This window comes from Macaca mulatta, chromosome 4, assembly GCF_049350105.2.
Source record: "Macaca mulatta isolate MMU2019108-1 chromosome 4, T2T-MMU8v2.0, whole genome shotgun sequence".
Taxonomy (NCBI): domain Eukaryota; kingdom Metazoa; phylum Chordata; class Mammalia; order Primates; family Cercopithecidae; genus Macaca; species Macaca mulatta.
Genome location: NC_133409.1, coordinates 67,360,323 through 67,376,835, shown reverse-complemented (window position 1 = coordinate 67,376,835; position 16,513 = coordinate 67,360,323). Strand labels below are relative to the sequence as shown.

Here is a 16,513-nt window from a genome sequence, read left to right as displayed (position 1 = left end):
TTAGTAATTTTGAAATGGTTAAAAACACGGGCGCTGGAGCTACACACACAGCCCTAGGCTGGAATCCCAAGTCCAATGCTTACTTAGTGTATGAGCTTTGGCAAGTTAGCCTGTCCCTCTAAAATCCAGCTCCCTTATCTGTAAGTAAGGATTAAAAAATTACTTCCTCTCTTATATCATTTATAGAGATTACATTTTGCATGCAAAGTGCTTAGCATAGTGCGTGGCACACAGGAAAAAACAGATATGGATAGTGATTTTATTATCTTTGAGGTGGTTAGAACAGCTCTCCTTATCTATGGGGTTTGGGAAGTTAACATATATGAAATGATATCCACATCCTAATTGTTGCTGACAGAACTTATCGTTGCTGCTGACCGCTGCTTGCACCAGGTACTGCTGCCCACTGCTTGCACCAGGTACCCACATCCCAGGGGAAACGAAGCCAAGGAGGGGAAATGTCAGTTTCTCGGGTCTGTGGACACTGCACATGATGTCGCAGAGGCCAGGGCACTGAAGCCTTTGAACCCAACTTTAATCTTCTCTCACACCAGAAAATTTCTTTTTCTGATTTTTAGATTGAGCAGGTGTTACTTTAATGAACTCGAATTATGCATAAAAGTATAAGGAACTGGGTAAAAACTTCCCAAAATCTCACCACTTGGAGAAAACATCACTACCCTTTCCAGGCTTGTCTCTGTAGACACACAGACAAACATATGCATGCAATTTTACAAAAACAGCTATCACGCTTTTGTTTTTGTACTTAAAATAATCTTTCTGTTTCATTCGCTAGAAATCTCCATGGTGATTCTTAGTCAGTGCTCTAACTTTAAACCACTGTATTCTGTGTACACACAAAGTAGTAGTAAAATGTGGCAACCGAAAGAAAATATTAACATAGACCTTTACATAATGGGTTAGCTCAATATCCGAGGTGAGTTGTAAGGTTCAAGTGGATTTTAAAAACAAGTGAAAATCAGAGGCCTTTGTTTTTTCCTTACGAAAATACTGGAGAGAATGAGGACCTGGGCCCAGTATGTGTTGTGTGGCACACCCCATTCCCTAAATGGCTATTACTTGTGGAATGTGAAACTTGTGAAATTGAACTTTTAATAAAATGAGAACTCGCCTGTAACCTCAGTATATTTTCAGGGTTTAAAAATCTTATTTTATCTAGATCTCAACTCTTTCAGTCTTGGCATCAAAAAGTTATTTTTGAGCGCTAAACAAATATGAAAAAGATGGGTCTGGACTGAGTCTTGCTTTTCCCTGCCAGGGTAAGGGTTCATTCCAGAGGCCAGGCATGTGTGAGTCCTCATCGTCTGCATGCCACCCTGTCCCTGGATAAGCCAGTGGTCTACAGACCTAAACCACTGAGGCCCCACCCCACGGGACACTTGAGGGACCTTTATCCGGAAGCCTGACCTCATCACTTCTGGGATTCATTTCCACCCTGCCAGCAGCAATAAGAACGGATGAGAAGATGTTCACATACCAGTGTTATTTTTACCCATTTTTATATTCTTCTTCTTATGGCTACTGCTTAGAAAATCAAGAGTGTTTTTGCTACTCCAATCCCAGATAATGAAAATACAATTCTAGTGAAAGATTCTGTATTAGGTAAACTTCTGCTGATTTAAAGAGATTATGCTCCCAATTTTCAAACTTAGGAAAGAGTTTATAAAACTGGATTTACTCTAAAGGGGTCTGAATAATCTGCTATAACCTGATAATTTTTGCATATTACAAGGAGCTTTAGTTAGCAGGTGGGGGAGATGCGGGGGAGTTGAAGACCAGACTGCAGAGCCAGGGGGAAGAGGCACAGCTAGGGAAAACCCTATGGGAGAACGGGAAGTGAAGTCAGAAAACACTGAATCTAGGCACTGACTATCCCAGCAAAGAGGCAGGCAGGACAGACAACCCAGCCACAGCAAGACCAGCAGGAAGACCAAAGTGTTACTCAGGCTGGCCACCAAGGAAAAAAGTCAAAAAGGCAAGCTCATAAAAAGAGGGTCTGGGTCTTCAGACCAGGTAAATCCCAGTTTATCAAGCCAGGAACAACAAACCATTGAGGAAAACAGCTGATGGGTCCCATTGACAGAGCCACCTAATCCTACTCCCTGACATCATGACAGGGCAGGGGGCTGTGGAGAGCTTGACCTGGCCCCTCCCTACTTGGGAGACAAAGGAAGTCACTAGTGAGGACACCTACCAGATCTTTGGCACCATTCTTCTTTTCTCCCTCTACTGTCCCTCCTAGGCAGGTGATTGACCCCTCTAAAAATGTTTTCTCTACAAGAAAACTTACGATGGTGAGTCATCATTACATTAATAAATAAACTTTAGATAATAGCCATATCACCCTCTCTAGGCTATTAACAGTGAAAACATCACAGAAAATGTCTAAGGAAACAGTTCTCTTTATATTCATGGCCTTTAGAACAGTGGCTCTCAAATGTGAACTCAAGACTCACAGCATCAGCATCACGTGGGAGCTTGTGAGAAATGCACATGCTCAGCTCCCACCCCAGACCCACTGAATCAGACACTCTGGGGCCTGGGCCCAGCAATTTGTGTTTTAATAAGCCTCCAGGTACTTTCGATGCAAGCTAAAGTTTGAGAATACTGGCTTAGTCAAAGAACCTGGGATGGAAGCCAGAAGACCTAATTCAGATTCCAGTTCTGGATTCCATGGTCTAATTCAGTGAAATGTAATGAATAGTCATGATGTGCCTCTGTGCACTGAGGCTAATGCAAGAATGTGAGGATACTGAGACGAGTTAGACACTGTCCTTATCCCCAGAGAGAACACAATCCTCTATATTCTTTTGCTCATCTAGAATAGAGGCTATTTTTGTTGTTGTTGTTCTTGCTTTGTTTCGTATTGGTATTTCTACTGCCTGCAGCATCACAGTCATTCAATAAACAGGTGGTGGATCAAGTGGTAGAACCATTCGATGACTGTGATAAATACTGCTGTACCACTCATCAATAATTTTAATGTTCGTGCAGTCCAGTTAACGGCAGCCACCCTTGATTTAATGTTTATCACATGTCAGTGTCAAGTGCTCATCATACATCAGCTCATTCAATCATTTTAGGCTTCCTGTGCTGTAGGCAGTATTTTTAGTTCCACCCTGCATATCAGAAACTGAGGCTCAAAATACTAACTAATTCATCCAATGTCACACAGCTAGAAATGGCAGTGCCAGTGTTGAATCCAGAAATATCTTCTTCCAAAGTTCATGCTCATGAATTTGGGGGTGGTCTAAACAGACTTTGGAGCTGATTTGGTTTGGATCTGTGTCCCCACCCAAATCTCATGTCTAATTGTAATCCCCAGTGTCGGAGGGGCCCCGTGGGAGGAGACTGGATCATGGGGGTGGTTTCTCAGGGTTTAGCACCATCCCCCTTGGTGCTGTTGTGGTGACAGTGAGTTCCTGTGAAATCTGGTTGTTTAAAAGTGTGTGGTACCTCCCCCCATCTCTCTTGCTCCTGCGCTGGCCATGTAAGATGTGCCTGCTTCCTCTCTGCCTTCCACCATGATTGAAAGTTTTGTGAAGCCTCCCCAGAAGCTGAGCAGATGCCAGTATCATGTTTCCTGTACAGCCTGTGGAACTGTGAGCCAATTAAACCTCTTTCCTTTATAAATTACCTAGTCTCAGGTGTTTCTTTATAGCAATGCAGGAATGGGCTAATACGGGAGTAAATTTCCCCAAAGCCTCTAAAGTTGGTGGTTCATTATCTTCTCACTGTGTATTTACAACTGCATTTTGTAGGCATCACCTTAAGTGGCCAAAGACTAAGAAAACAGCTAAGTATAGGGAGAGCTAGAGTGCCTGTATATACACTTTAGGATTTCACCGGCCAGAAAGAACATTCTTGAAGTGACAGATAGAGGGTTGTCAACTTCTTATTTTGCCAAGCACAACCCCTTCCCAAGTACTGATCAACTATCCCCATCATTTCCTAGAAGGAAAAAAAAAAATGATGTCAAAAAAGTACAAAGGACATACGGTTAGAATAAAAGATAATTGATTGCATTGCATGTATTTTCTTATATACAACGATCAATTTGTTCTAGTTTGCTCATTTTTCAGTAGATTAGCATTCCGTTTTCATTGAGCTCAAAGTAAACAGTGTTAGGGAAACTATACTAAAGGATTATTCTGCCCCTTAAGTCAGACAAAACTACCTACAGGAAAAACAAAAGTAGACTCACAGGCCAGGCCAGTGCAGCCTTGAGGAGGTATTGGCAGGGCCTCGAGTGGAGTATCCCAACCCAGTTAGGCTGGAGAGAACAGGACAGATGTAAGTCTAGCTCCAAATCCCAAAGGCAAGGGGAGGCCGGGTGTGGCTATCACACTGTGGGCCAGCATCGATGCCAAGGCAAATGAAAATGAGGTGCAAACAGGAGACGCTGCCAGAGGTCTGAAGTCAGTCTCAGGTTCCAATGCCTGGGCAGCTACAGCCACTGATTCAACAATGGCTCCTTCTCCCTGTCATCTGGGCTATCATCATGTTCTTCTGCTTCCTCCTTGTTAGAAGTTAAACATCAGTTTCACATCTGTCATCTACTGCTTCTTGTGAATGATTCATGTCCAGGAGAGATCTGTTCCTGCTTGTTGGAGGCTGTATGACAAAAGACAAAGGGGACTTACATCACAAGCAAAGACCTTACCTTACTAGGAGGTGGCCCATGGTCATCCAAGTAAGTGGAATTTCCTAGAAAATAAAGAAAAAACTTGATGAATCCATTTTTTAAACCCCAGATGAATTTAGTGCAAAGTTACTGAACATAAGCATTCTAGTTATACAGTATTTCTACTCAGACAACAGTACCAAAGAAAAATGGGCAATTAATCACTGGTTTGACTGGATTTTGCTGATGTTACCATGTTTGATTAATAGTTTCAGCTGTTACAAACATTCTACACACATCGGTATGTATGCACACAAACATACATAACATGGTAACACGCACCATTATTCCTCACCCATTGTCTGCTGAGTTTAGCTTAGACTACTGATACTCAAATGTTACTGTACATGAGAATTACCCGCAGGGCTTGTTAAAACAAGACTGCCCAGCCCCAGTCTGAGAACATGCATTTCTAACCAGTTCCCAAGAGATGCTGATGCTACCGGTCCTGAACCCCATACCCTCTTTCTCCAATTTGTCTTAAAATTGTCCGTTTCGCTTCTCTCCTCAGGATAGCTTGCTTCTGGAGCTTGATTTGTTTTCACTAATAGCCATTTACTGGCATGTGTGTATGCAGAGTGCACGGCTATTGTTTCCTGATGAATAGAAGACTCACGGGGATTTGGAAGGGAATTAAAGTTTACTGACTTCCTTTCAGTAGCAGGTACTCTGCTAAGTGCTTTACAGGTATTTATCTATTTAATGCAAATACCAGAGATGGATTAGAAGTATCCCCTTTTATCAGAGGAAGAACAGAGGCCTGGAGAAACTCAGTAACCTGCTCACAGTCACATAGCTGGCAAACTGCAGAGAGGAGAGAAGACTGGTTTTTCCAGAGCATGTTCAGGCATCCACCCATCTGAAAAGCCTACCTAGAGTCCTTCCTGCCATCTCAGGCTTCTGTGTGGGGCAGGCACTGTAAACATTACCATCTGGAGACATCTGATCACCTGGGGAGCCAATGATGCAATCAGTATAATCGGAGGCGCCTACCCAAGAGGGGTAACTCCTGTGAGTCTAGGGAAAATCATCTCACCAGAAAAGCAAAAATGACCAAACGACCTAATGGAATGAAATGTAGAAAATCACAGAACCATAAGAAAACCTCCAGAGAACAGCAGATGATTGGGGAATAAGATCAGTGTCTTACTTTGAGTGGATGAAAGGTGCTTTTGACAGCAGAGAGCAAAAATGACTCAAGAAACTGGACTAAAAAGGGGGAAAGAGAGTTTAAGCCAGGGACAGTTGAACTGGGGAAACGAAACCAAACATAATAAATAAGCGGGTTCTGGCTTATAGGTTTTTCCATACTGAGTCATCATCCATCCCCTTTTCTTTGTCATCTTCTGATTTATAGCTCACTTGGTGTTCACAATGGCCATTTGTATATAGTAAAGGAATATCCGGGTCCAGTTTTAGTGTATAAGACACTCAAACACAAATACCTGGCATGCCCATGATTGGGCTATTTTAGGGCCCTTTTAAATGTGAACATGATGAACAATTTGTTAGACCTTAATTAATGTACCGAACACTCCACTGGGAACGTGCATGAATAGGATGTAAGATCTATGTCGGACTTAGTAGAGGTTATATGTGTCAAAGAACTCAGAAAAACAGCTGCCTGTGCCTGGAGAACTATTTAGAAATATTCTACCACCGTGCAGCTGGTGTGGCTGCCTGGAGCTCCCATCTGCTCAGCATGGGAATATGTCTTCCCCAGGGGAAGCATGAGAAATGCCAGCACACACCAGCATGTTCTCCAGGAATCAATCTCAAGGATCAAAGACAGCCACGACAACTAAATATTTCTAAAATACTATAAGTTTCCACAAGAACTGAAGTTCCTAGAGACTCCTAAAAAAGAATGATTTAAATGCCTGATTCATACCTCAAATTCCAGGCTTGGGTACCTACTAACTTCTTGGCACCTCAGCTTGGATGTCTAAAGGCATCTCACACTTCCCCTGTTCAAAACAGAACCCTATTTGCTCCAATTCCACCCCCCAAATTTCTGCCTCCACTGTCTTCCTTATTGGGTTATACAATATATCCCTTCCTCCAAAAGTGTCCCATTTTTCAGGCCAAAGACCAAGAGTCATTCTTGATCCATCTTTTTCCCCCATGCTGTACATACCAACCCAAAGACAAGTCCTATTGGCTTGGCTTTCAAAATATAACTCAAATCTGACCACTTCTCACCAGCCCCTCTGGGCCATATAAGAGACGCCCTGTATCTCTATCACTAATTTCCTCTCTTACTCATATAGCAACCAGAGAGATCGTTCAACCTTATCTACTAGATCATGGTAGCCCTCTGCTTAAACTCAATTTCTCTACACACACGAGTCAGCTCCTTACCATGGTCTGTAAGGCCCTGCACAACCAGGCCCCACCTCCCCCTCCATGCACCACCAGCCACCACAGCCTTCTCTGTGGTTCAGAGCACTCCAGCCTCTTGTCAACAAGGGGCCTTTTGAACTGGCTTCTTCCTCTTCCAGAAAAGCTCTTCCCCACCCTCTTCATTCAGTCTCTGTTCAAATGGAACTTCTTCATAGATGCTCACTCTGAATACCCTGTCTAAAATAGCACACTTAATTTACTTGTTTATGGTCTCTTTCAGCCAGTGTACAAGCTTTATGAGAACAGGGACTTGTGTGACCTGTTCATTGCTTTAGTTCCTAGAACAGAGCCTAGAAAATAGTAGGTACTTAGTATTCACTTAATGAATGAAATACCACATTAACTAACTCTTTACACCAAAACCTTAGCAATGGCTTATAAGAAGGAACTATTACTAGTACATTAGCCCAGTTTGCTCCTTAGCCAAAGGGCCTGCAATTTTTTTTTTGTTTGTTTGTTTTTGAGATGGTGTCTCACTTTGTTGCCCAGGCTGGAGTGCAGTGGCATGATCTCCGCTCACTGCAACCTCTCCCTCCCGGGTTCAAGCGATTCTCCTGCTTCTGCCTCCCGAGTAGCTGGGATTACAGGCATGCACCACCACATCCAGCTAAGTTTTTGCATTTTTAGTAGAGACAGGGTTTCTCTATGTTGGCCAGGCTGGTCTTGAACTCCTGACCTCAAGTGATCTGCCCGCCTCGGCCTCCCAAAGTGCTGGGATTATAGGCGTGAGCCACTGCGCCTGGCCCAATGTTTTTAACAAGTGAACAGAAGTACTAATCATGAAGTTTTGGAGAAAAGACCTATCTTAGAGGACACACATTGTGCAGAAGTCCACCTCATAATTTATCCCCTTATAACTCAATGCCTTGACTTAGCTATCTGTATGATACTGGGTCATTTTCTTAATCTCTCTGTATCTATCTCTTTTTGTGTAAATGAAGAGAATGATGGTATCCAGGTCATAGACATGGTGTGGGATTAAGTAGAATAATGCATACAGAGCATCTAAGTCAGGATCAAGCACCAAGTAAGCCCTTGGTAAAAGTTAAGTATTGGGATTGTTGTTACTGTCACTGTCTATTCAACCTTAGTGGAAACAGGAAATTCAATCCGTAAAGCTTCTACATAGATGTGTAGAATACTCAACGTTTCCATAAGAACTGATGTTCCTAAAAACTCCTAGAAAGAACAATTTATATGCCTGATTGTTTCGTCAAAGTCCAAGCTTGGGTACCTACTAACTCCTTAACTCCTCAGCTTGGATGTCTAACTGCATCTCACACTTCCTTCTAGACAATCCTTCTCACTACCTTCCACATGGTATTGGTCTAAGTCCTATGGCAAACCTTTGACTCAACAGTTAAATTCTTTGTTAGTTCTAAATGTGAGAAATACTGAAACTAAGAGAACAGTGTATCAGAGCCAAATGGTCAATCCTATCTCTTTTCTACTCAATGACTTTTGGTTTTAAGGACACTGGCTTCGTAGCTATCTTAACAGTTAGGTCTACACTAAGTTCTTTCCCTGGTAGGGTTAAGCATTACCTCAAAATTGAGATGCGCTGACGTGCATGACAGCAGCTCCTAAGCATGGTAACAAGAGATGTGGGCAATGTGGGCTGCACTAGTTCTCCACCTCCTCATTAGGCATTCTCTCATCTACATATTCAGTCAGTATTTACAGAGCACCTCCTATTCTGTAGAAGGACCTAGAAACCAAGTAAGAAATGAAAATCCTATTTTTTGCCACTGGATTGTATAACAACCTTTATTGAGTGTTTACTACTTGGCAGGCACTTTATAAAGATCATTTTATCTCATCCTCACAAGCACCCCTCAAGGTGATATTAGTTAAGCATCTTACCCACATCGCCAGTAAACAAACAGCAGAATTCAAACCCATACAGGCTGACTACTGTTGATACCTCCAGCTCCATAAAATGCAAAAATATTCTAATATAATTAGTCATTTTCTTATCTTTCCCCTTCCTTCTTTCTTTCCTTTCCATCCTTCTACCTTCCTCCTCCCCCGTGCCTTCAGTATAGAAGACTTTCATAATCAGATGTCACATCACAGAAATGAGACAACTCTCTCTCTCTTTTTTTTTCTTCATTTTGAGATGGAGTTTTGCTCTTGTTGCCCAGGCTGGAGTGTAACAGCGTAATCTTGGCTCACTGCAACCTCCACCTTCCAGGTTCAAGCGATTCTCCTGCCTCAGTCTCCCGAGTACCCGGGATTACAGGCACCCTCCACCACGCCCAGCTAATTTTTGGATTTTTAGTAGTGATAGGGTTTCACCATGTTGGCCAGGATGGTCTCAAACTCCTGACCTCAGGTGATCCACCCGCCTCGGCCTCCCAAAGTGCTAGGATTGCAGGCGTGAGCCACCGCGCCCAACCAGAAATGAGACAACTCTCTTTAATGCTTCTTTCTGTGCACAGAAAGGAATGGGGCTCCTCAGTGTTGGCACCTGGACCGTGGGCCCTGTTATCTCAGTTATCTCACCAGCAGATTACTGTGCTCCCACGGTTTCTTAGAACTCAGAGTCCTGACAAGAGAGGTATGAAAGGGGAAAAGCAAAGTTGCATGGACACAAGGTATTTATTTAGCAGGAGACAGCAAGTTTCTCTTCTTCTAGCGTATAACTATTTTATTATTTGATATTTAGGTAGAGCTTTTCATCCTAGGATTTTACGCTTTCATCAGAGAGCAAAGTCAACAAAACTGTCAGAATTTTTAAAAATGAAGTTGGTAACTTGCTCCCTGTGGAGATCAAAGGATGAGTGCTGTTATCAAAATGAGCTTTCCTGGAGAGGCTCCCAGGCATCAAAGGAGCTTCTGGCTGCTTTGCCTTGTCAAGGAGTCTAGGGTGGGTGTTAAGTTGTGGGGATGGAAGGGCAGCCCCAAACCCTCTAGGCCTTTGAGCATGGAGCTCAAGATCTAAATTCGGGGAAGGGAAGAAAAGGCGGAAGTGGGCTGGCAAGGGTCTGGACCAAGACAGAGGACAAACATGCTCCTGACACCCTCCTCCACATGTCCTGTGTACACCCACCCAGGACACCCCAGGCTCAGCACTCTGCCAGGCAGAACACTCTTATTTTCAGAGGCCTCTATAGGTAGATCAGTTTATTTCTTTCTGGAAAGTAACCTATACCTTTAGAGTTTTGATTCCAGCCTTGTTTTCATGGCTCAAGTCCCTCCGTTGAGGATCACGAATTACAGTGTCTTGTCAAGTGGGAAAAACTTCACACATTCCCATTCTTATCATCAGCCAAACTTTCTGAGTTTGTAACCTAACTGCCAAGAAATCACTAGTGAGGGCTGGCCATAGAGCTTAACCTCTTAGAGAAACTTAAGCTTAACCAGGCCTCTCAGGTAAGTGGAGGAGACAAAAGGTGGCTTTGACGCCCTACTCCATCCCTGGGAACTCCATGCTGCTGTTCTATACCTTGCAGATGGTGGTGGTTACATGCGTCTATACATTGATAGAAGAATACACCAAAACCAACTACACTACACTAATGGTTTAATTTTTCTTTCTTTTTTTTTTTTTTTTTTTTTTTGCCACAGAGTCTGGCTCTGTGGCCCAGACTGGAATACAGTGGCAGGCTCTCCATCACTGCAAGCTCCGCCTTCCCAGTTCACACCATTCTCCTGCCTCAGCCTCCGCAGTAGCTGGGACTACAGGCGCCCACCACCACGCCCAGCTAACTTTTTGTATTTTTAGTAGAGACGGGGTTTCACCATGTTAGCCAGGAGGGTCCCAATCTCCTGACCTCATGATCTGCCCACCCTGGCCTCCTAAAGTGCTAGGATTATAGGTGTGAGCCACTGTGCCCGGCCTAATATGTTTTTTAAATGACCTGACTAGAAGGCAAGTGATCTCAGACTTTGCAACCAGCTAAATTATAACACAATCTAAATTTCACCTTACCCATCTAGCCCTTCATGATGGAGCCCTCCCAGGGAGGTTATAAATGTAACAAGAGGGATCACATGGAAAGGTGCAAAGGTGTCAAATCCAAGTACACAGGAGTTAGTTGGTGCACTCGGAGGACTTTGTATGTACTACCAGAGTCTCTGCACGGCAGTATGTTATCAAGGTCTCTCTACTTTGACAGTTTTATAAACTATTTTTAGCAAAGATGCATTTCAAGAAACTCATGTGAAGTCTGATTCTAGGAATCAGGAAGCCAGGATTTATAACTCAGAATCTGAAGATCACTGTTTACCGTATTACACCTAGGTCTCAGCTGGCAGAACCAAAGCATGTTTGCCATTCAAGACCACCTAAGTCTTCTATGACAAGACAATGGATATGAAAAGTCAGAGATCTGGCGGGGGGCAGTGGCTCATGCCTATAATCCCAGCACTTTGAGAGGTCGAGGTGGGTGGATCACCTGAGGTCAGGAGTTCGACACCAGCCAGGCCAACATGGCGAAACCCCATCTCCACTAAAAATACAAAACTTAGCTGAGCCTGGTGGTGGGTGCCTGTAATCCCATCAGAACAACACCAGCACATGATAGGCACCTAGTAACTGTTCACTAGCAGTACTAGCTGCACTACTACAAGTAGCAGTAGCAGTACTAGAGCCGCCTTCACTGTCTCGCCATCTTCTCCCTTAAGGTTTAGCCCTCCTTGCACATTCTACTCACCAGCTTTTAAGAAATGTTGCTGTCAGGGCCCAGCCTTAGCGATTCTGATTTTAATTATTCTGGAACAAGTCCATGGTATTTGGTATTTTTAAAGTTCCTCACATAATTCTACTGTCTAGCCAAGGTTGAGAGCCACTGAGCTGCAAAACACAAATTCATGTACTTCATAATCCAGGCTGAATCCCACTTTCCAGAAGTAAAACATAACAGATTTTACTGAGGCTCATCTTCATCTCAGGCCACCTCCATCATTTCTGGTGGGAGATTATACAAAACAAGCTTCTTGTCAAAAGAGAATGCTGATGGAGCGTGGATGATCACAGAACTCCCTGTGCCAGGGGAGGGTGATCAAGCAGTTCTGGTCAGCACCTGCTCCAAGGGGGTGCAAGGAAATTGGAAAGGGCCAGGCCTAGCTCACAGGTTGCCTGGGAGTGGGCTGGAACAGGGCACCTCCAGGCAAAGAGCTTATGCCCTGAACCATATGGGAGCCTAAACCTTTCTGGGGCCCTAAAGATCTTTTCAGGAATAAATTTCAGAGCTTATAATTTCAGAACATATTGTTCCTGCAAACAATGTATTGTTCTATTGAACCGCTTGTTTTATGGGTAAAAAGAGGAACTAAGAGCATCACCCTCTTATCTGTCCAGAGTTTCTCTGGGCCCCACTTGACTTAAACCACCAGGGGATATTCTGTCCGTCCTGGAGACACTCATACATGATCCCCACACTCACACATAATCTCCACACTCATACATAATCCCCACATTCATACACAATCCCCATACTCATACACGATCCCCTGCACTCACAGGCACTCATACACGACCCCCCTGCCCCCACACTCATACAGGATCCCCCCACTCATACATGATCCCAGCACCCATACACGATCCCCCGCACTCATACATGATCCGCGCACTCATACACGATGCCCCCCACTCATACACGATCCCCGCACTCATACACGATGCCCCCCACTCATACACGATCCCCGCACTCGTACACGATCCCCCCCACACTCATACAGATACCCCCGGCACTCACACACGATCCCAGCACTCATACACGAACCCCTGCACTCATACATGATCCCCCCCACACTCATAAACGATCCCCGCACTCATACACGATCCCCCGCACTCATACACGATTCCTGCACTCATACACGATCCCCCCCGCACTCATACACGATCCCCCCCGCACTCATACACGATCCCCCCGCACTCATACACGATCCCGCCACACTCACACACGACCCCCCGCGCTCATACACGATCCCCCGCTCTCATACACTATTCACCGCTCTCATACACGATCCCCCGCACTCATACACGATACCCCCCACTCATACATAATCCCGGTACTCATACACGATCTCCCGCACTCATACATAATCCCCGCACTCACACACGACCCCCCGCGCTCATACACGATCTCCCGCACTCATACATAATCCCCGCACTCACACACGACCCCCCGCGCTCATACACGATCCCCCCCGCACTCATACACGATCCCCCCCGCACTCATACACGATCCCCCCGCACTCATACACGATCCCGCCACACTCACACACGACCCCCCGCGCTCATACACGATCCCCCGCTCTCATACACTATTCACCGCTCTCATACACGATCCCCCGCACTCATACACGATACCCCCCACTCATACATAATCCCGGTACTCATACACGATCTCCCGCACTCATACATAATCCCCGCACTCACACACGACCCCCCGCGCTCATACACGATCTCCCGCACTCATACATAATCCCCGCACTCACACACGACCCCCCGCGCTCATACACGATCTCCCGCACTCATACATAATCCCCCGCACTCATACACGATCTCCCGCACTCATACATAATCCCCCGCACTCATACATGATCCCCTCACACTCATATATGACCCCCTTCCACGTTCATACACGAACCTCTGCACTCACACACGATCCCCCACGCACTCATACTCGATCCCTGCACTCATACACGATCCCCGCACTCATACACGATCCCCACACTCATACACGATCCCCACACTCATACTCGATCCCCACACTCATATTCGATCCCCGCACTTATACACGATCCCCGCACTCATACACGATTCCCCCCACTCACACACGATCCCCCCGCACTCATACATGACCCCCCCCCACTCAAACACGATCCCCGGACTCATACACAATCCCTGCACTCATACACGATCCCCCCCTGCACTCATACACGACCCCCCTGCACTCATACACGATCCCTGCACTCATACAGGATCCCCGCACTCACACATGATCCCCGCACTCACACATGATCCCCGCACTCATACATGACACTCCCACTCATACACGATCCCCCCCCGCACTCATACACGATCCCCCCGCACTCATATACGATTCCCGTGCTCATACACAATCCCCCCACACTCATACACGACCTTCCGCACTCATACACGACCTCCTGCACTCATACACGACCCCCATACTCATACACGACCCCTCACTCATACATGATGCCCCCACTCATACACGATCACTGCACTCATACATGACCCCCCCAAACATGATCCCCCCACTCACACACAACCCCCCCACTCATACATGACCCCCCACACTCATACATGATCCCCACACACTTCACGGGCCCACAGGATCCAAAAGTAAGAGAGCTCTGGAAAATCTGAAGCAAAGATACCCTCTGGTCTCATCCCTGAAAGGCACCCCCTCTTTCCAGGGTGTAGGACTGGGATGGAAAGGAGATAAGGAAACATGGTCAGCACAGAGGAGCCCAATGCCATGCCCATGTGAATCCAATAGAGAACAACAACAACAAAATAAAGAAGAAATTGTTAGAATTGTTGACAAGAGGAAGGACTATGAAATGAATGATCAGGGTGCCGTGTATTTTAAATAGCCACAATCATGCTTATGTAAGCGGGATGGTGAAAAGCAGCCACAGGGGAATCACTTAATGGATTCAGTAGAATTGACTAGTGACAAAGAACATGGCCCAGGGGTTGTAGAGTCAATCCTGCAGGCTCCAGAATCAAATCACCTGGGTTCAAATCTCAGACCTGCCCTCTACTAGCCAAGTGACTTTGGAAATATCACTTAATTTTCTTGATGTTTAATGACCCCATTTACAACTTGAGGACATTAAGTCACAGAGTTAAGATAATTAAATATATTGATATAGTTTTGGATGTCCCCTCCAAGTCTCATGTTGAGATATAATCCTCAGTGTTGGAGGTGGGGCCTGGTGGGAGGTGTTTGTGTCATGAAGGTGGATCCCTCATGGCTTGGTGCTGTCCTTTTGGTCATGAGTTCTTGTGAGATCTGATTGTTTACAAGTGTGTGGCACCTCCCCCATTCTCTCTCTTGCTCCCACTCCTGTCTCGTCCTGTGAGACCCCTGCTTTCCCTTCGCCTTCTGCCATGCATGTAAGCTTCCTGAGGCCTCCTCAGAAGCAGATGCCAGCACCATACTTTCTGTACAGCCTACAGAACCACGAACCAATTAAACCTCCTTTCTTTATAAATTACCTAGTCTCCAGTATTTTTTTATAGCAATGCAAGAACGGCTTAACACATGTATTTAATGTAAATTTAAATTTAAAATCAAATGTAAATTAGATGTATTAAATGTGTGCAGCACTTATCACGCTGCCTGTCCAGGATATAGTAAATGCTCAATAAATGGTCGCTACTTCCTCATCTTATATTACCAAATTTTATCAGTCATAGTTTTGTTTGTTTGTTTTTTTGAGGCGGAGTCTTGCTCTGTCGCTGAAGTGTGAGTGCACTGGTGCGATCTCGGCTCACTGCAAACTCCGCCTCCCAGATTCAAGCAGTTCTCCTGCCTCAGCCTCCAGAGTATCTGGGACTACAGATGCGTGCCACCACATCCAGCTAATTTTTGTATTTTCAGTAGAGATGGGGTTTCACTATGTTGGCCAGGCTGGTCTTGAACTCCCTGACCTCAGGTGATCCGCCTGCCTCAGTCTCCCAAAATGCTGGGATTACAGGCGTGAGCCACCGTGCCCAGCCAGTTATATTTAGTTTTATAATTCTATTTATTATCCACAAAATCAAAAGGAATCCTGAGGTCAGGGAATAGTTTATTGTATAAAGGATGAATATTAATATAAAATAATTATTAGATATTTTCTATTACTTTCCAATACTGTCTTAATATATCTACTAAAATATACAAAATTTTGTTTCCAATTATCTGAACTACCTTTAACAGTGTGCAAATGAACTTCCAGAACCTCAGGGGCTATAATTTATTCTTGACTGAAGCCTTGCATTAGCAGATCTATTTTAGTTTGAATTGGTCTCTGAAGAATACAATGTTTTAATTCTAGATCACCTTATGGAAACTATAATATGCATTAGTGTCACTGTCAAAGAAGCTGCCGTGACACTGTGTCAATTTTGATCAAGCACAAGCAATTCTTCTGAGAATCTTTCTTCCACAGGCCCTTTTCAAATCATAATCATAAGCAATTTAAATCCTTTCCCTTTTATTCAGAAGCAGCCATTTCCCACAGGATTCCGGTAACCTATAACACGATCATGTGTCGGCATGTCGCCCCCGGAGTCTGAGCTTTGGTAAGACACTGTTAACGAAGCAGTCACTGTTGAAGGCAATGCTGCAACCCCAGCTTTGTCCCTGCCAACAAATTATGCTAATGCCACACTTTCCACTGTTAAACCATGGGTTGCATTTCTCTGAGAGGTAGCTG

General features: G+C 44.8%; 1 protein-coding gene across 3 annotated transcripts in view; it reads right to left on the bottom strand.

The window, feature by feature from the left end:
- UST (uronyl 2-sulfotransferase) overlaps positions 1–16,513 on the bottom strand; it is a 315,313-nt gene that overhangs the window by 182,440 nt on the left and 116,360 nt on the right. For all 3 annotated transcript variants that reach the window (XR_013416004.1, XM_077998416.1, NM_001257513.1), the window contains 1 exon segment: positions 4,685–4,728. Coding sequence is in view for 2 of the 3 variants with exons in the window: in XM_077998416.1 (XP_077854542.1) it covers positions 4,685–4,728 (44 nt within the window). In the remaining variant the exon portion in view is untranslated.